Here is a 21,120-nt window from a genome sequence, read left to right as displayed (position 1 = left end):
TGCCAGGTGTTTTGGCTTTCTACAACTGGCGTAATGGAACATATCACACAATCGGTTGAAAGCCGCTTGGCTTCCTCGTAAAAACCCCCGACGCACAAACAGTTGTTGGGTTTCGGTGGAGCCGCGTCCGAGTAGCACAGTTACGTCGCCACGCATGATGGAGGGGGGGAGAGGGGGGGGGGGGTATCTCGTTTCAAATTCAACTCAATAATTCAAACATTTATTAAAAAAAAAATGCGGTTTTTGCCCAATTTGACGTTCCCATGCGGTAATCCGATAGCGCTCATCAATCTCGTTCATATTCTCGTCTCGAGTTTACCGAAGCGGAGGACGCGGCCACATTAGCTCATCCCCCCCCCCCCCCCCCCCCGTCTGGTGACTTGAGTGACTAAGGGCCCTTTAATTACACCGTCTGCGAGCGTGGGTTTCTGCCCATTAATCTCCGAGCCGTGGGGAGGACCCGGAGTGGGAGCGATGCCCCCTTTGCACACGAGGAGCTCGAGTTCGAAACACCCCCCCCCACCACCCCACCCCACCGATGTCACGTGCTCTGCAGCAACATCGGTGGGTCTCTCCCACCCCAAGTGAGATACCGCCGTGCATTCAGGAGAGCTGAACCGCTTAACCACCGCTCCGGCATACCGGCTTTTGCCAGCGAATGTTGGGATTTTTTTGGGGGGGATGGGATCAATTATAGCTAACCGCATGGGACTTTGTGGTGGACATCGCATGTTTAGACTACAGGCTCGGAATCCACCAGCCTATTTGTCTTTGTTTGCAGAGGATCTGCCTCACTTGATCCAATACGGACAGATGAGATGAAAGGGGATCTCTTTTTTTTTTTGGCTGGGGGCTAATGAGAGTCTTAACCCTGAGGGGTTTTACGAGGCCTATCGTGCAAACAGACGCACACAAACACACACAGACGCACACACAGGCCACATGTGAGCCCACGCTGATCCTGCCCGCTTCGCCTGCACTTCTGGGAAGCCACGAGCAACGTGTCTCAACCGAGCGAGGGAGCAGCAGCAGCAGCAGCAGACGCAGCAGACGCAGCAGACCTCCGCAGAGGCAGAACGCCGGGGGAATCCGCTGTAGGGGGACGAGACGAGCATGCAGAGCAGCAGCGGAGCGGCAGGGCTTGGCAGGTGCATGCCCGGGCAGGTCCGTATGGGGCCTCTACTGGCCTGAGGGGTAGGGGGGTTTGGTTTGGAGGGGGGGGGGGGTGGGGGGTGGAGGGGTGTTTACGGCTCGGTTTTGGGTTTTTTTTCTCAGTTTTTTTCTAAACCGAGCTGATGTGAAAGTATGACGGGGCCGCTAGGAAAACAAAAAGGGATGCCACCACACACACACCTCGCCGATACTCACGCAATCGTTGACTGCAACACGCCCGTCAACAGCACAAATAAAAACTTCTGACTTAACCACCCGCCAGTGAAATAAAAAAATCACCTCTGAAAAGTGGAGGTGGCGGCATGTTTGTTTGTTTTTACTTCTTGTACTGACAGAAACGTGTTGCAGCTGTTATTGTGGGAGGTCTGCTGCGCTGCAAGGGGTCAGTGTGTAGCACATGTCTGTGCACAGATGGGCTTTTTTTCCCCCTTTGTGTGACAGCCTCTATATGTCCACAGGCACACACACACAAAAAAAGCACCAGGTGACCCTCTGAACCTGTAGAGCAGAACACGACACCTGAACTGACTCCCTCTGGCCCACGGAAGTTCACGACCGGGTGTCCCGTGTAATATCCAGGAGGATGCCGGGTGCCTCATTCATCAAAAGTCAGGTGCTCAGATTCTACGCTCATGTCATCCACGATGCACCTCGTCAGAGTTGTTGCCCATCTGTTAAGTGAGGAGAATAAAGTTCATTTATTCTACTAACCCTATTTTATTATCCCTTTACAACGTTTTGAGCCCAGACCCCCATACAATTTGAGTACTGTGCACAAGCATAACATGGCAAAAAGCTCCGCACACTCGACATTGTGACAGGTCATCACTTTGTGGGGTAAATTCATGCTTTTTTATCGTCATTAAAGTTGTACATATTGTTTTTTAAGTCACTCTGCTTATAACATTTTACTCTTTTTATTTATATTATTCAGAACAATTATATATATATATATATATATATATATATATATATAATGTCAATGATATTTACTGTAATTGTATATTTTCATATATTACAATAAATAGACATTTTGCGGACGAAAAACGAGTCCTACGTCACTTCCGGCGGCCATCTTTGGCCGTTTTGTGGATAACAGGTTCACGTATCATCATCTTTGTTTTTTTAATTGGATAACGTCAGAAGAGTCTTTGAGGAATCTGCGCACGTCTTTAAAACACTTGTAAGTGTTCCTGAAACGTTTTTCTTTTATTATCATATGACTTGTGAACCTTTTGTATTTAGCCTCAAGAAAGACGGGGAAAAAGAGCTAACGTTAGCTAAGTTAGCATTAAACGTTAGCTTTGTTTTATTTCAATATCACGTTTTATCTTAAATTTAAAAAAAGATAATTAATGCGACACGTCAGTTGGCGTAAATCGTTTCTAACATACCTTTACATCATTCCGCGTGCTTCACGTCGGTAAGTACTTTTTATATTTAAGTAAAAACGGTGTTTCATGGCGTTGTCCGTCTCCTCAATGCGCTCGCGCACCCACGTCACTAACGTAAGGTTACCGTGAATGGACGTAAGTTACGTAAAAATACGATTTTGCTCCTCTGAGTCTCAGCTCTTGTATGTCAGCAAAAAAAAAAAATATATATTGAATTACAAGTCCTGCATTTAATATTGTTTTTAATCAGAAATACTTATTAGCAAAATGTACTTGTTGCAGAATTGGTGATGGTTATTCAAAATAAGTAATATTTTAAGCTGGTTGCGGTGCAGCTAATACCGTACTGTTGGATCATTTAATTAAACATACAATGCACATTGTATAATTTGTGTGCGTTAAAGTCTAAGTAAATATAGCTGTTAAATAACTGCAGTGGAGTGAAAAGTACAACAAAAATATTGTAAATACTCAAGTGAAGTATGAATATCTCCAAACTGGACTTGAGTAGAGTTCACTCGTCTGTTTCCAGCTGGTAAAGAACATCTGAAACACGTTTTTAGACTCGTGTTGCTGTGACTGAAGCTTTTAGTGGCTCGTAGCTCAGAACAAATTGGAGCGTTGAAAGTGGCGACCAAAGTATGAGGAAGAGCGAGGGATCAGAGAGCCTGTCACAATTCATCCCTCCGTGCACTCTTCCTCAGGCGCTGTTTCGAAGATTCATGGAAACCTGCATGCGTGTGTGAAGGCAGAGTGAACCACACGGCTGTGTTGCTACTTGTAAAGTTCCTTTACTCCCAACGAGGTCGTCGCTTAGCTCGGATACCGGCAAGAGGCGGGGATGCCTTTTTGGGTTTGCGTTGCTCCTTCTGGGCAAACATTGTTTTAAAAATGGTTAATTGCGTTGCAGGACATGCTGAAAACTGCTGACGCGTAACGACGTGATTCAAAGATGGAACACTATCCGGGCTCTCGGGTTCGAGAGGGGACTTGGATGCGACGATGTATTACAGTAACTACGATATTGTGTGCAACAAATCTCAGGATTTAGGGGCTATATATTGAATGTCAAATTCAGCCAATCAGAGCAGACTGGGAGACTCTTGGGAGGGGCTTAAAGTGCCTAAGATTGGATGCGAAAAAAAAACTAAGCGTTTCCCGTCTTTAAATCACGTCGTCGTGTTCTCGTGGAAATCCAAAGCCTCCAGTTTCAGTCACCCGTATTAAAACGCTATCGCATTCCGATGTATTTTTGTCCGTTATCGCCGGACGGTCGCTCCCGGCGCACGTCGGTACAAGTTAACTTATTTCATTAAAAGATAAATTAATAAAGTTCTCTTGTGCCGAGAAGTTTGCGCCTGAAGTCCTGAGTGCATTCTGTCACCTCGTCTGTGAGGGTAAAAAAAAACAGACTGCGAGAATATTGTTTGCATTAAACTCCAATCTACCTCTAATTCACCTCCCTATATGTCAGAGTTGCCCGGAGGCCGCGGCGCTAAGCGAAGGCCCTTTTTCGGCGGCGCAGTCAGAGAGGGGGGGGGGGGACGACTCGCGGCGTCGAGAACATCGGCGTCAGAATTTCATCCGCGGATTCAAAACAGCAGAGTCCCCACAGGGAGACAAAAGAGACACTCGAAAGAGAGTAAGTGGGCCAAGGAAAAGTTGCCGGCTTCGCCCGAGGATGGGGACTTTTCCTGGCGGAGGCTGGAATGCGAAAAGCTCCCCTGTCTGTGTTCTGTTGTCTTCCCCCTTTTTCTTTTTTCTCTCTTTCTTTGGCACACTTTTGATTTGTAGTCCGACAGCTCCTGGCTGATCAGATAAAAAAGATGACAGGAACCCCCCGAAACTCTGCAGACTGCTGCACCGAGTGTGGAGTTGGGACAAGGAGCCCCTGCAGTCACAAGTATGCAGACGGAGAGAAGAAGAAGAAGAAGAAGAAGAAGAAGAAGGTAAACTTGTGAACCTGCGCGTCAGAAGAAAAACAACCGAGAGCAGCAGAAGCTGACGAATGCTCGGCGTCCCGGTGCGTCACGACAGAGGCTCATCCGTTCGTACCGAGCCTGTTTGAATGAGGGGGGGTCTGTGTGTGTGTGTGTGTGTGTGTGTGTGAGAATGAACCACAACTCAAACGGTGCATTGTCGTCCCCACCCCCCTCCCCTATCCACCGCTCATTAGGGTTCAGCTTGTCGGCCCTGCTGCTCGGACCGTCGGCCGTGATTCGTCCTACACGCAAATCAGAACTCGCGGTGGATTCTGTGGTCTGCAGATATGTTTTGTCTTAAAGAAACCGAGTGTCGTGTTATTGCGTTTTCCTTTTCCCCCGTTTGTGTCCCCTCGGTAGATCTGGCTGTCGTGCATCAACGCTTTTTTTATTTTATTTTTTTGGTGCACGCTGAAATGTACCAAATTTTAAAAAAGGTGGCATCGAAACATCCGGTTCACGTATTCTTTGACCTGATCATTTATCACATTTTTGACAAAAATTTGATACATTTAGGGAACTTTTTTGTTCGGCTGCTTGTTAAATGAAAAATAAAAGGGTTCAGTATCAGTTCCTCACTAGTATTGGGGAAAAAACTAAAAAAAAAAGATACTTATTGGGCTGCACATTTAATACATTTTCCCACAATCAAATGACTTAAACTGTGATATTTATGTTTAACATTCTCTATCTGCAGCGTATCAAATCAACCAGCCACCAGGGGGCGATCAACACGTGTTAGCGTAGCTTTTTTTTGGATGCCGCTGTGCGCGCAGCTTTCCCGAAAGTGTGGAGGAGTATTAATAAACTGTGTGTTACTTGTTTCTGTGCAAAATGCATTCCAAATAAAAGGAGCAATATAAATATTTTGCCCTCCAAAATCAATATATTTATTTTGATTTTGGCAACAATTGCGCAATCGTTGTTTGTGTGTGTCGATGAAATGTTGACCGACGCCTAAATTCTCGTCGACTGATCGTCCTTCGCTGCCTCCTGATTGGCTGCCTGGTCGACCCGGCCGGTGACCCCGAGGCCCTTTTGGCTGAAATACAGGTCGTATTTCAGCCAAACGCCCCCCCCCCCGTGTGTCAGAGAAATGACTTTCTGCTCATAATTCACCTTCTCTAACGAGCCATGCAGGTGAGATCCAGCCAGGTAATGAAGACTTTAAATAAGGTGTGTGTTTGTGTGTGTGTGTGCCCCCACACGTGTCCCCTAACGATCTCTTTGCCCCGGGGGGGGGGGCGTTGTCGTTTCTTCCCTTTGAGGAACTGCCCTGGCCTGTGTTTTAGTGCGGCTAATAGCTGTGCAACGAGGGGGGGGGGGGGGGACTTTTTCATTTCCTACAAGAGCTCGCCGTCCTCTGATAGCGTTTGAAGATTAGAAAACTCGCTTTGAAATGCCACTCCTCCCTTTGAACCCCTCTCCGCCTGTAGCTGCAGCCCGACTGGACGATGTCGTCGCCCGGCCTGCTGACGGCTGAGTCGGCACATGAGCTCACGCACCCATTGGCCGTTGTGATCGGCAACGCTTTCTTTTTTTAAATTTTCTCTTTTTTTAAAAGATCAACATATTAAAAAGACGTGTTTTTGAAGAATTTACATCCCTCCGTGTCATTTTCCGTGGAGACGTTTACTCTTTTTGGCTTCGAGCCCCCCCCACACACACACACACACACACAAAGTCCCCACTCCGGCTCTCGGCCAATCACAACGGAGCCCTAACGTTTCACGTGAATGACATTCTTCTGGACTCTGCTGCTCTTCTCTCCAGCGGTGAGAATAAAAGCCGAACATCCTTGATCTTTTCCCCGCAGTAAGAATCATTTAAGTGATCCCTTTTGCCAACGGTCGGGTTTTTTTGGGGGGGGGGGGTTGGAGATTGGATTGGAGATTGGAAAGGGGGGGGGGGGGGGGGGGGGGTCACAGTCAGATAATGACATTCCTGAGACCCGGAGATGGACTCTAGAGCCCCATTTTAAGCCGCTCAGGTTGAACTGGGAAAGGTCTGTGCGTGTAGACTGGGCAGTTTGGGGGAAAACCTAGATGGCTTCTAGAGGTGCGCCCACTGGTTTTTATTGGGTTCCCAACCCCCCCCCCCACACACACAAGTAGTCCTTCAAAACGGCAAAAACACAATGTTGATCAGGAAGCCGTATTTAGGGATTGTGCCCGCTCCACATTTTAATTAAAAGATGTCGAACGCGAACGGCCGACAGTGTTTTATATCTTTTAATTCCTGTACAAGTGTTCAGACGCGGTCGCTCCTGACCCCAGGTCTGCTCTTGCTTTGGTCTCACCTGAGTGGAAGTGAACTAATTCAACGTGTCCGTCTCAGCTCCCCCGTGATGATCTGCAAGTAATCTCAAGCATTTAAAAAAACAAAACTTTACCGCGTGAGCGACGGGCTTAAAAGCCTGTGACGCAATGCTCTTGTGCTCTGATAAGAGTATGATGATGTCATCGCCCTCGGCTTCGGGTTCATGGCTATTCTTTTTTTTTTTTTTATTATTATTAAAGCGCGGGGGTTTTAAATGCACGGCAATAAGTCCAACAACAGATATTTTTTCATGCGCGCCGTTGGCAGATAATTGGACGGAGGCACCGTGGGACCTGTGGAGTCACGGCAAAAAAAAAGAAGCCTTTAAGCCGTCACGAATTCTTTCAAAACTTTGTTGTTTTTTTTTTACCCGTGTCGTGCAAAATTGCTTGTTCCCCCCCCCCCCCCCCCCAAAAAAAAAAAACAACAAAAGGGCGATTCAGTGCTCCCGTCTCGCCTCCTCTCCAAACCCACCTCATTACTTCGCTATGCCTCTCCCGCTGCACCTCATCTTCGTAAACGTGCGTACGTGCATATCGCCCGAGTTATTTATGCCCCTGTTTTTGTTTTGTTTTTCAACACCCCCCCGTCTTGTAAAAAAAAAAAAAGCCGGGCATAAAAGCAGTCGCTCTTCCCCTGCAGCAGCCCGTCCTCGGCTGCAGGATTTATGGGCGAAGTCGTCGCCCCTAGAGGGGGGGGTGGGGGGGCCCTCGCTGAAACTCTGCACCCTCTCTTGTTTTGACGCACCACCTCATTTTGTCTGGTTTTTTTGTGTTTTTTTTTTTAGGGGGTGTTCGACACCCCGGGGCGATGCCACTGACAGCGCAGGTTTGACACCCATTCCTCAGCACCTGCACCCTGGGGTCACCTGGAGCCACGGCTCTTCAAAAAAAACTAAAAAACATGTTAACCAAATCAAAAGGTCGGTGCGCATTGTTTGGGGGGGGGGGGGACATTATACCGGTGTCACGTAAGCTCCTTGAACAGAACAGCTGCAGGTAATACACACACACACACACACACACACAGAGGATCCCAGGCTCTTTTGTCACCCTTGTCTGACGGGTGCTGCCGAAGCCAGCAGTGGGTGTAAAATCCTCTCTGCCATTCACACTCCAGCCCTGTGGCCCGTGAGCTTGGCAGCTGCCTGCTCTGTAAACGAAACCAGAAGATGCTTTCGCGGTTTGGACAGCGCCACGGGTTTTGGGACCGCATGCTAGTTCGGGGGCTACTAAAAAAAAAAAAGTAGCAGTAGCTCTGACAAGTATTGTGTCGCGAGCCAAAAGAGCTTTGTCATTCGCCTACGCAAAAAAAAAAAGAAGATCTCCAAAATTAGAAGCTTTATGTTACAAAAGGAGCGATGAGGTCAGCTGCAGCCTGCAATGTAGCTGAATCTGTAATGAGATGAACAACCTCTACATTTCAGTTGCAGGGTGCCAAAAGGGATAATTTAACAAAGAATTTAAAAAAACGCTGCAGGGTTTAACATATTGTCTCCTGACAAATCCGTAGAGTAGGGGGGGACGGGGGGGGGGGGGGGGATTGTGGTACGATTGAAAAGCAAAATGATATGCTTAACTCTTTTAAAGACAAAAAAAACTCTGATTAATTTAATAGCAGCTGATACCCTGTGGCACACCGCAAAATGTATAATAAAAAAAATATGTATATGCGTACAACGATTTTGTGTTGCATGTTATGCATCCCACCCCCCAAAAAAAAAAAATATATATATATATAAGAAAGAGAGAAAATAAACCAAAAGAATTCAGATTTCGATCCACGGCGTGTTTTAAAAAAGAAATAAAAAATAAAAAATGACATGGTCCGCGGTATCGAAACGGGACTTTTTTGTTTTTGAGTTTATCGATATCCACGATTCACCAAAAAAAAATAACGACTGGTCTCGCGGACCGGCACCGTTGTGCCTTTTGCGAGTTGTTTGACAAGTCGTATCGACATGGCAACCGCTCGCTCCTTTTCTCTTTAAAAAAGAAAAAAGAAGGGAAATACCTTTTTTTTTTTTTTTTTTTTTTTTGTCTTTTTAAAAAAAAAATCATTCAGCGTTTCCCACATTTATTTATTTTTGTTTTATTATTTTTTTATCTTCGCATCACAACATACGCCAATGTGATAAATGGATCTGTGTGTGTGTGTGTGTGTGTGAGTGTGTGTGAGGGAGGGGGGCGAGCAAGCCTTTTCCGTTACGCTAGTATTTGAGGTTAAGATTCTTTGGACTGGGCCGGAGAACATTTCTTTCCACGCAGTCAACTGAAAGTGCACACTCAGAAAATTATAATTTGCCCCCCCCCCCCCCCCCTCCCCCCCAACCTAAAAAAACCACAACAACAACAACAACCCCTCTCTCTCCCTCTCTTCACAGGGTCTGATGCTGAAACTGTGGATTTTGTACTCACCACCAGATGGGATAGCCTCCAAGCACCCGCGAGCTGGACAGCCACACGCACATCCAATATCCAATCAGATACAAATCCATGAGGTAAGCCTTGTAGTGTGTGTGTGTGTGTGTGTGTGTGTGTGTGCGTGCGTGTGTGTGTGTGTGAGAGAGAGAAGGTAAAAAAAAAAAGAAACCACGGATCAATACATGGAGCTTCCAGCAGTGAAGAAGAGTTTCCAGGAAGAAGAGACGCTTTAGGGCAGCTTGATTTGTTGAACGAGGGAAGAAGATTTAAAACGATATTAAGAGAGAGAGAGAGAGAGAGAAGAATGAAAGAAAAAAAAAAGATTCTTCCTCCTGTTTTCCCCCCTTTTCTTTGAGTCGGGCCAGGAAAAGTGTGTCTGTCTCCTAGTAGTTAAGAGAATAAGTGTCTCTCGCACACATGCACACACACTCCTACCCGTCCTCTCCTTCCCTCCCTCTCTCTGAGGTTCTTCCCTAAGGTAGATATCTTCTCTCTCTCTCTGTCTCTCTCTCTACTTTTTTCTCCCTCAGGATGCCTCATCCACAGGCCCAATATTAAAGGGGGGGGGGTGAGGTTTTTTGGAGATGTCAGCTGGCAAGCCAATCACAGAAGATGGCCTTAGGTTACAAAAAAAAAGAATTATTATTCTGTTCCCATCTGTCAATCACACGCCACCCCCTGGTAATGTGGAAAAGAAAGGAAAAGAGTGAAAAAGAGGGGAGGGAGGAGGGGAATGAGAGAGAGAGAGGTATGGGGAGGGACACGCGAAGAAAAGGTAGAGTTGTTACTCAACTTGTTTCATGTGTGAAGAAGAGGATGAAGAAGAAGAGAAGGAAAAAGGAAAAGTCCCGGGTTTAGGTAGGGAGGGATGAAAGGAGGGGGGGGGGGGGGGGGGGCTGACGTACATGTTGACACATTGATTTTTTTAGGGGTTGCGCCCTGACTAATTGATCCGGATATACGTGAATACTGTGCACACACACACACACACACACACGTCAACACACGCATACTCACGGGACACACACACACACACACACCTAGATACAGTGAATTTTCTAAATTGTTGTTCCCGCCCACCCCGACGGGTGGGGGGGGGGGACATAAAAGGGTGGGGGGGGGACACACAATAAAGCCATAAAGAGCGGCGGTGGCCGCGCCAGGCATGCAGTGTGTGTGTGTGTGTGTGTGTGTGTGTGTGTGTGTGCTCCTGGCGGCCCAAAGGCGACACACATTTTTTACATCGGCACTATTGTCATTGTGATGGGGGGGGGGGGGGGGGGGGGCGAGCAGCCGTGGGACAGGGAGGGAGGGAGGAGGAGGAGGGTGGGACACTTGTGATGGACTTAGCCTGCAGTAAGCAGTGTGTTTGATTGTCACACACACACACACACACACACACACACACACAAGGAAACTGATCGGGGCGGATACAAACGAGATGCCCGGAGATCAAACGGAGACGCTTGTCGCGATAACGATCTTCTGGGTTTATCATCGGGGAGCGAAACCAGTGATGAAGGGGGGGGGGGGGGTAAAGTCGGTGTAAAGTTCGAACTTCACAGAATATATTTATTTAAAGAAAGTTGTTGTCCTCGTTGGATTTCAGGACTCGTGTGTGACGTTAAATGAGCACAAACGTGTTTTATTAAAAAGAAAAAAAAAACGTTCTTCTGCGAACGAGACTTTGAGTCTAAAGTCGCCGAATATCATTGGAAACACATTTATTTAAAGCAGATGATGGACGAACTGAGTGTGTGTGTGTGTGTGTGTGTGTGTGTGTGTGTGTGTGTGTGTGTGTGTGTGTGTGTGTGTGTGTGTGTGTGTGTGTGTGTGTGTGTGTGTGTGTGTGTGTGTGTGTGTGTGTGTGTGTGTGTGTGTGTGTGTGTGTGTGTGTGTGTGTGTGTGTGTGTGTGTGTGTGTGTGTTGCCATGTGGAAGACGGCCTTCTGGAGAGATCTGTTTCCAAGTGAGGAAGCTCATAATATAAAGTTTTATTGATTTCATCCTGATTTGATTTTGATTCAAACGCAGTTACAGACATTGGAAACCTGCGTTGGTTGAAGTCGTAATTTCTAGCACAAAAACTACGTATTTTAATGGTTATATTGTAAAATGGAATAAGTGATTTTAAAGGCAGCGTTACAGTAAAATTATGTGATTTTTCTGAACTATTATTTACCCATTTAGTTATTATATTCACATTACTGATGTTTATTTATTTAAAAAACAAAAACAATCAACTCTAATAATCGATATTAAAATACAACATTATTATCATGCCACCCTGAATTGATTTAAAACTTTTTTTTACATTTATTAAATTAAATTAAGACAAAGTTGTTGACGGGGGGGGGGGCAGCGGTCTCAGCCGAGGACCTCCAGAGAGCGAGGGGGCTGGAAGGTCGCTCAGCAGGGGCTGGGAGCGGAGACCCCGTTGCCCACCGCAGGGACCAGAGCGCGGTGACCACAGTCTAGAGGTCACCGGTGGAGTGCCCCCCCCCCCCACCCTTCTGTGTTTTATTCCTCCTTAACAAAGAAGATGGGGAACCTGAGCGGCACTCGACCCACCGCCCTGTTGGAGAGGAAGGAGAAAAGGGAGGGGGGGGGGGGGGGGGTTCCTCCGAGCCCCTAAATGTGACAGTAATTGATGGATATCTTTGTGAAAGTTGTATGAATCGCTCTCCTGCCGGTCGTGGTGGGGAGTCTTCTACATTGTACCAAAAAATAAAAAAAATCACCCCGACTTCCAAGGCCGCACGAAGTGCGACACGAACCGTCTGGAAACGGCGACGCCGATTTTACGTTTATTTAATTTTTTTTTTTTTTTTTTTTTAAGGTCAAGAACTTTGGAGGCCGGTCTTGAAATGAGTCGACGTGGCGGCGCGAGTCGTGCAAAAAAAAGGAAGGCCTCGACCTGCGTGTGTCTGCATCGGTAGGTGCACAGGCGAGTGTGTGTGTGTGTGTGTGTGTGTGTGTGTGTGTGTGTGTGTGTGTGTGTGTGTGTCGGGGGGGGGGGGGGGTGACACACACACACACACACACACGGCGGTCCCCTACCGGGCCGGTTTCTACGGTGACCTGAGAAAAGAGCCGGACCTGGTTACGGCTCTTTCTCAGGCCTAATCAGCGCATTACCACAAAGGAAGGACATGTGTTCACCCCCCCCACACCCACCCACCTCCCCTCCCTCCACTTCTCAATCCGACCAGCATGGCATGGACACAGGCAGCCAATAAAACCAGGATTAGGAGGGTATCTACACACACTGGGGGTGTAGCGTTTCTGAACCCCCCCCCCCCCGATCCCGCCCCATGCTCCCCTTCACAGGCTTCTTTTCATCCCTCTCATTCACTTCCACCTTTTGCCTTTATTTCCCTTGCTCCCATGTTTATATCCTTCCCTTTGCCTCCGTCCCCTTTTCACCGTAAGCTCTTCACACAAAAGGGGGCATCCAGGAATTACTCATTTTGCCAGGCAAATTCCCAGTGACTCTGTTGGCCCCCCCACCCCCCCTCCCCTCTTTTTTTAATGCTTCGGATCCTGTGATTTCTTTTATTTATGTTGCTGTTGCAACATAAATAAATAAATGTCCTCCATGACAAAAATGAGCTTCTTTTTTTACGACCACTTAGCAGATTTTGATCGACGAATATATTGATAACCAGATAACCAGCGATAATATATAAATCGGGGCGGCGCAGGAAAGCGTTTATTTTTTTTTTTTCTCGCTCGGGGGAAGTTTGTAAGTCACGAGAGGCCCCGCCTCCTTCGCCGCCTCACCTCGCTAATGCGTCCTGGAAATGGGAGAGTGTCGGGGATAATATCACCGCCTTTTGTCAGGACTTTTTAAGACGGGGGACAAAGACGACAAGGAGCTCTTCTTCTTCTCTTCTTCCCCCCCCCCCCCCCCCCCCCCAAATAAACCTTCTTTTTTTTTTTCATTAGAGCGGCAAACACTTCATCCCTTTCGGCTTGTGTGAGCCGCTCGGAGGGGAAAAAGAGCCTAAAACCCTCAGCGGCCTTCAGCCGGACACTGAGGCGGCCTAATTAAAGGGCACTTAAGCCCCCCACAATGTGCGGCGGCGCAGGTTAGAGGCGGTTGTGGGGGGGTCCCCCCGAGATAGGGGACAGAATTCATGGCACTCGTAAACAAGGGAAGTCCGGGACGGAGAGGGGACAGAAGAGGGCTACACGCCAGAGACTTTGTGTTCACACAAGATGAAGAGTCAACAGCCTCCCCTCACCCCTCCTTAGCCAACCCCCCTAATAACCACCTTCTTCAGAGGAGCTGCGAACACAATGCCGTCCCACTCCCCTCCTCTTGCTCTCAATCACTGTTGGGACAATGAGGGGGACCCACCCCCAAACCCCAAAACCACCACCACCATCCTTCTGCCCCTCCCCGTCCCCCAAACAGACACTTCTTTTATTGAAATTCTTTGGTGTTCTAATCCTCAGCTTCCTCCGGGGGCAATAATGGACTCCCTTGCGTCAGCCTTTTCCAGCGGGGCTATGATCCAAGTCTGCCCGGGTCACAAGTCCACCCCGGCCCCCGGCCCCCCCGGCTCACACGCCGCTCCTCCACCGGCCCCACGAGCCCCGACGCCGCTGACCACAAACAACCAGCGCATTATTGAGTATTTCTGTATTATTAGGTAGTATATTCCCTTTTTCAGATTCACAGAACGAGTCGGGACTATTTTTTAGTTATTTTCAATAATATTTATGAGCTTTGTTGAATTTGAACAAATCCCCTCTTTGGCTTCTCTGCGCGGGAATTCATCCGTCGTGCTGGAATTTACAGTAAATAACAGTTTACAGTCAATTACAATGAAATTAAGTAAATTAAAGCAGCGAATATGAGTGAAAAGGTACAATAAGTGCTAAATATGATCCTGTATTTTGTGAGAATAATAGAAATACCTCTCAGACGGGTATATATTGTAACGCTCATGAAGTTCTGCACATTTAAACCGTTAAGATGAGATAAATATTAAATATGTTGTCATTGAGCCAGTTGGACACGCATCAGGACATAAGCATTAATTTGGCAGGCAAACACAGTCTGTTGGTTAATTATCGTTATTCTTTACATGAAAAGACACTTTTATGGACTTCACAGTGCGCAGCAATGTAGAAACTTGCATTTATTTATTTTTTAAAAACCAAACGTGTAGCAGCAGAAACACAGAGAGCATCGCTGGGATGTTTTACCTTTCTTTTCTTTTTTTTATCCGGACCGGACGTGTTTTAAAGGTGCTGCAGTTTAAAAAGTGTGTAGACGGTGACACCTGCTGGTCGAACCAGAACCAGAAGCCCGGAGACCGGGTCCCACGTTTGAAATGCCTCCAGAGCAACGAGGCGCGACGTTTAACGAGGCGCGACGACTCGATTGGTCGCGGTCGAGTTCTCCATCAGTCGGCGAAGACAACCGTCTGTCAGATTTCAGCAGATTCCAATAAAAAAAATGTTTTAAAAAGCTTTAAGCTTTCCGCACACGTAAGATCAAAGTAAGAGTGATGCACTTTTATTTGAGCTTCCGGCGTTCAGGATCCAGGATCTGATCTGCTGTCAGTTTGAACTCGTCGACGCCTCCGGCAGCTTAGTAAGAACATCTTTTGTTTTCCAAAATCTTTTATTGTTGTAAAAGAAAACGGGAGCAGAGTGTGAAGCTTCCACGTATAAAACAGTGGATTTTGTGCATTATTGGTTACATTTAAAAGCTATTGTTTTTTTTGCAGCCCAAATAATATAAATACAAACCGTGAGCTACAACCAAAGATATATAATGTTGGTTATAAAGGTAATGTCACAACCAGAAACATGCAGGTTCATTAAATTAGAAAATATAGAAGCATCCAGTCCTCCTCATATATGCATGTTCTGTACAGCATTAAAGTTGTAGTTACTAATAATTAGATACAGGTTTTATGAATTATCAGATATGCCTCCGTGTAAAATTCTTCCTGATGTAAATTCAGAAGGCTTATTTATTTTAATTTTATTATTATAATCGTCCAGTGCCTAAACGTAGTTGAAGTGACACAGAATTCATCGTCTCCTGCAGGAGAGTCATGTGATCCGTGAGTGGGTGAGTGAGTCGGTGGGTGTGCAGCTCCGCGTCCGTCCGCGGCTAATCTCGCATCGCGCTGCAGCAAAAACTGCACGATATCGAGGGCTCCCGACTTGTTGACGCTTGTTTTTCTGAGTTTGAATGAAGTGTGTTTTTTTTTTGGACGGGAGCAGTTGGCCGACCGTGGGTTGTGTTCATTCCATCGCGCAGACACACCTGGTATCTTTTGAAGACATTTAAGTTTGTGTCCCTCGATATCCAGACGACGTCCCGTCGCTGTGACGCCCCGGGAGGCGTCAACCATTTTTGGTCCCGAGGGTCCGTTGTCGTCGACGTGTGTCGGCCGTTGATCCGGCGCCAGTGGTGATCTCACGGCTCTGTCATCCTCAGTTGGCGTATGAACAGAGCTCTAGGTTTACGGAGCCCGAGGGCCCCCACGAGCGCAAAGAGGAGTCCGCTGTCGGGGCCGAAAACCTGCTTGGTGCCACTCATCCTTGGAAACGGTGGGTGTCGTGTAACATCACGTGCCGGTAGAACACAGTTGACCGCCTTTGGCCTCGGGCTACCGCGGGCCTGAATTAGTATCGTGGCTTATCTTTGGGTCGAGAACACGACACCGTTGATAATTTTATGTTTTTTGGTCTCCTCTCTACTCGGGGACGCTGGTACTTCGGGGCCTTCGGTTGGACTTTGGTATCAAACGAGAGAGAAAACATAAATTACTAACCGAATCTCAATTATAGCTGAAGAACCATGTCGGTCGGTGGGTCGATCAAGCTGCAACTTTGGGCCAAGACTTTAATATTTCAACGATTATTGGATGTTTTGCCATGACATTTACTTAAACATGGTCCAGGGAATGATTCCTACTGACTTTGGCTTCAGCGCCACCACGAGGTTGACATTTGCGATCTGAAAATATCTCAACAACGATTGGATAGATGGTCAAACAATATATCCAATCGTTGAGTTTATGACCAAATACCTACAGACCTATTGGCATTCTTTTAAGCTTCAGCTGTACTTTGTGTTAAATGCTTAACATCACAGTGTTAGCATCGTGTTCACGTAAACATTTCAAGTACAGATTCACAGAGCCTCCAACATGGCAGCGTACTCTTAGTCTTGCCCTTTTCATACTATATTGCAAGAATGCATGAGTTAAATTGCTTGCACTGCATAATATTGCATACATTTGCTGTAAAAGTAAGAGAAAAATTGGATCATAATCATAGACATTTTTTTCTAAAAATATTTGTTAAAGCTACATATATATATATATATATATATATATATATATATATATATATATATATACTTTCTTTAGAAAAATCATATAGATGAGAAAACCAACATTTTATTTTTTAAATGTTTTTCTATATGTATTTGTATATGATGTATGATTTTTATATATAAATATATATTTTTATATATATATATATATACTAACTTACTTTCTTTAGACAAATCATATAGTTAAGAAAAAACCCTAAACATTAATTTTTTTAATTGTTTATAAAGATTTTTCTTTTAAAGATATTTAATGTTACAAATTATTCATCATTTAAACATTTTTATTTTGCCGTTAACAGTCAATCGTGCCCGTTTCCTCAGACCCCGCCTCCGCTGTGACGTTGCACTGGAGGGGGGCGGGGCTGGGTGGGTGGGTGGGTGTGCGCTCTCCACGTTCTTTAAAAACGCACTAAATACCGATAGGCCAGCCGGAGGCCCACGTGACACCCCAGCAACCAATCACAGCCGGGTGTGAAGGGGTCCACTCACTCGCAACGCTGGGGCGGCGCAGACCGAGCAGCGGTGACGCGACACCGTGAGCCGCGCCGTGTTGCCACCAGCTGTTGTCTGGAAGACGAGGGGAGTGGATGTGTCGACACGAGCTCGCGCACGCACGCACACACACACGCGCACGCACACATACATTTTTTTTTTTTTTTTTTTTTTTTTTTTTTTTACCACCCCGCAGCGCTCAAGCAGCACGCTCGGGGAGACCTGAAAGACGGTAGCGGAAGACCGATGGAAACACCGGAGCCTCGCCAGTGTCCCGGTGCTCCCGGTGCTCGTACCCGTGACACGGCTGAAGGCATCGGTGAGACACGGACTGTGATAACGGACTAGAGACGCGCTGGTCCGGGTTGAAGCCATCTTTTTTTCTCCTCTGCCTGTGAGTATAAAGATTTATTTCCTCACTTAGAATGAACACTCGTGCGTGTGTATATATATGTGCGTGTGTATATTTATATATATTTATATACCATAGTATCTCCTGTAGTGCTAGGTAGTCCACTTGTAGCTCTTTGTAGCCACGTTTCGAATAGTTACATTGTAGGCAACTTAAAAGACCGGGCGCTACATTGTTTACTCTTGTCAATCCGTTGTTGTTGTTGTTGTTGTTGTTGTTGTTGTTGAAGATACTGACTTGTGTGCAGTTATTCTTTATTGTTTTAATCGTGGACTCGGATCTTAATTTAGCCCGAGTTGCTCAGCTCCGTTTATACCGTGTGGCCACAGAAAATACTGCTCTCTGATTGGCTGGCGGGTTCCCGTTAAATTTCATCATCGATTCAGATGAATCACTTTATTCAGCTGCGAGTTACCGGCACACGTGACCGATGTTGATGATCAATAGGTTGTATTGATCACTCGATTGACGTTAGGTAATAAAATATGATATATGATACATGTACGACAATCTTAATGGTATTGTTTACTGAAATATAATTACGTGTATGTATATAATAGAAGCTACTGTCACACAGATTATTTTAACTAAGGTTTTGAATATAATTAAAGGCAGTTGCCGTCTTTTGATAATCACACGTAGTTTTCTTTCCGTTCGTCTTACAGCGGACGTTTAGTCACGCCGCCGCCGCCATCATGAACGTGGGCACGGCGCACAGCGAGGTGAACCCCAACACCCGGGTGATGAACAGCAGGGGCATGTGGCTGTCCTACATCCTGGGCATCGGCCTCCTGCACGTCATCCTGCTCAGCGTGCCCTTCGCCAGCGTCCCCGCGGTCTGGACCCTCACCAACCTCATTCACAATCTGGTGAGTGGGAGTGCGCGTGTGTGTGTGTGTGTGTGTGTGTGGGGGGGGGGGGGGTTGCTTCAACTGGGGTCAGCGGATGGATGGACATCTCTGCGCTGAGGTTTGAGAAGAAAGGGAACAGGAAGTTGCGGCGTCCCCCCCCGGAGAGCCCCATTTTAAAGGGTGACAAAAATACAGAATATAAAAGAAAACACTATACAGAAAGCTGGTAATATGTAGAAGAACAAGAAAGGTGCTCATGTGTACAGTTTTACAGTAATAATACGTCCTCTGAAGGCCGCTGACGAGGCTCAGGTTGTTACCGTAAGGGTCACGGAGAGGACCCTCCTGCTTCTTTCTTATCTGCCTGTTCCTTCTGACATCTCTAAATAAACCAGCCGTGACGTCGAGCGTATCTTTAGACTCTCTTCTGTTGTGCCGACTCAACAATCTCTCCACGACAGGTCACATGACGCATGCCGGGTTCTTTCCGTCGCGATGTCGGACACATTTAAAAATGACAAAAGGCCAAAAAGAGCCCGTTGGCTGCAGCGTTCTCGCTCCATTAGTCACAATAACATGGGGTACAGTTAGGTTGGGCGACCTAAACAGCTTTTTATGTTACGGTTCGTGGTTCACTCCTGACACACTTACATGTTAGCCTCTTTATATATTGAACTTTCCGCTGCTTGTGGGCTTCCTGTTGTTTCGTGGTCCCTAAACCAAGAACACACTCTTTTTTTTTTTCTTCTTCTTCCGTCTCCGGTTGCAGTGCATGTACCTCCTCCTCCACACGGTCAAGGGGACGCCCTTCGAGACCCCGGACCAGGGCAAGGCTCGCCTCATGACGTACTGGGAGCAGATGGACTACGGCGTGCAGTTCACCGCGTCGCGCAAGTTCCTCACCATCACGCCGATCGTCCTGTAAGTGGCCCGCTCCGAATCCCTGAATTAAATGACTATAAAGCTGCGGAGGAGAGCGGAGGGGGGGCATGGACAGTTCAGTTCAGTTTCAAAAGGCTTTCTGTTTTATTTTCTAATTTATTATTCGATGTGTGCGTTTTATATTATGTATAATTCACCCGGTTCAATTTGATATTATTTAATTTCTTTAATTGATTTGACAGTCGGTTGTTGGCGACATACAGGCGTCAATGCAGCGGCCATTTCCATACATGTGGGAATACATGTCAGCGTGAGGAGGTTCTCACACATTGTGTGTAAAGCCTTAAGTATCAAGAGGTGCTTTTTTACCTGAAACTGCAGCTCCAGGTGCAGGTGGGCTGGCTGGCTAGCGTGCTGCAACACAATACATAGTTCATCTTTTTTTTTAAAACTATTTTAACAACAAAAAAGGCACAACGCAGAGTTCAGTTTCCAGGAAGCTCTCCGGCTCCCTGGGGTGGATTTGCCAGCTCGGCATGAACACTGTAGTTATGGCAGCTTTTTTGCAGGTGCACAATTTTTAGTTTTACAATCCGGAGGAAGAGGAGGAGGAGGAGGAGGAGGAGGAGGAGGAGGAGGAGGAGGAGGAGGAGGAGGAGGAGGAGGAGGAGGACCGGCGGTCAGTCTCTAGGCTCCAGATGGAAAAAGCTGCACATCTGTGTGTGGACGTCTCCAGGGAGCCTTTTTTAAAATTTATTTCATGTCTCACTCTGAGAACAGGATGTGCAAACCTTTTTCATTCCCTCGGTGGTGCCGTTTCATCAAATAAAAAAGAAGAAGAAAGAAAAGCTCTTTTGTAGCTCCTTACTGACTCACCAGAAACAAGTCGGGGGTCCGTGCTCCACTTCCTGGTGTCGGGGTAAAGAGCTTCAGAATCACATTCTCGGTTCTCATCTTGACTCAATACGTTCATAATGATATTAAAGGGGACGTAATGATGCTTATTTTTCAGGTTCTTTTTTTGGGGGGTGGGGGCGGGGGACATGTTTACAAGCTTTAATGTTCAGAAAGCACTTAATTTTCTCACACTGTCCCTCTGAATAGACCCGTTTCATCCTCTGGTTGAAACGCTCCGTTTCTAGCGCCTGTCTCTTTAAGAGAAAAAGGTCCCGGTCTGCTCTGAAGGGCTAACTCAAGTCTTAACTTTACACTATAAACATGTCATTATTTGGAGATACACTACGTTTGTATTCTAACTGTTGTTGAATAATAGGTTTACAATATTAGTGCAGCTCTAATATACATTTTGAGTAACATAAGTCTATTTCTGTTTTCTTATTATCATTGCAATATCCTGTTTAAAGTGATCGCACACCAGCTAACTCGTGCTATATGATAATCATACTGTGTGCTAATAGGTAGAGGAGTGATAATGCAGTGAGTACTTTTACACACACACACACACACACACACACACACACAAAAGAAGCTTTTTATTTTAATTCGATATTTTCTTTGCTGAAGACCTCGTTCTGTTCCTCCTGAATGCAGATGCTGTTGTTACTCCTTTTCTTCCCCTTCGTAATCATAACTTCTTCTTCTTCTTCTTCTTCTTCTTCTTCTTCTTCTTCTTCTTCTTCTTCTTCTGTTTCTGTGATTTCAGGTACATCCTCACCAGCTTCTACACCAAATACGACCGAGCCCACTTCGTGGTCAACACGGTGTCCTTGCTCACGGTCCTCATCCCCAAGCTGCCCCAGCTGCACGGCGTGAGGCTCTTTGGGATTAACAAGTACTGACCACCCCCCCCACCCCCCACCCCAC

General features: G+C 46.4%; 2 protein-coding genes across 4 annotated transcripts in view; one reads left to right on the top strand and one right to left on the bottom strand.

Moving 5' to 3' along the window:
* The window catches only part of wnt3 (wingless-type MMTV integration site family, member 3), a 16,691-nt gene extending 7,326 nt beyond the window's left edge, over positions 1–9,365 (bottom strand). The window contains exon 1 of the mRNA XM_034559106.1: positions 9,286–9,365. Coding sequence (XP_034414997.1) covers positions 9,286–9,365 — 80 coding nt within the window. The remainder of the gene's footprint in view (positions 1–9,285) is intronic.
* Positions 2,253–21,120, top strand: ormdl3 (ORMDL sphingolipid biosynthesis regulator 3). 3 transcript variants are annotated; one of them, XM_034559116.1, is made up of 8 exons: positions 2,253–2,356; positions 4,362–4,516; positions 9,252–9,368; positions 12,130–12,225; positions 17,348–17,545; positions 18,229–18,432; positions 19,184–19,335; positions 20,960–21,120. In XM_034559116.1, the coding sequence occupies exons 6-8, from the start codon at positions 18,259–18,261 to the stop codon at positions 21,093–21,095; spliced, it is 462 nt and encodes a 153-aa protein (XP_034415007.1). In that variant the 5' UTR covers positions 2,253–2,356; positions 4,362–4,516; positions 9,252–9,368; positions 12,130–12,225; positions 17,348–17,545; positions 18,229–18,258; the 3' UTR covers positions 21,096–21,120. The 3 variants fall into 3 exon arrangements, with proteins under 3 accessions (XP_034415007.1, XP_034415008.1, XP_034415009.1); XM_034559117.1 differs by lacking the exon at positions 12,130–12,225; XM_034559118.1 differs by lacking the exons at positions 2,253–2,356; positions 4,362–4,516; positions 9,252–9,368; positions 12,130–12,225 and adding an exon at positions 15,551–15,869.

Source organism: Cyclopterus lumpus, chromosome 19 (genome assembly GCF_009769545.1).
Source record: "Cyclopterus lumpus isolate fCycLum1 chromosome 19, fCycLum1.pri, whole genome shotgun sequence".
Taxonomy (NCBI): domain Eukaryota; kingdom Metazoa; phylum Chordata; class Actinopteri; order Perciformes; family Cyclopteridae; genus Cyclopterus; species Cyclopterus lumpus.
This window is presented reverse-complemented; position numbering and strand designations above follow the sequence as displayed.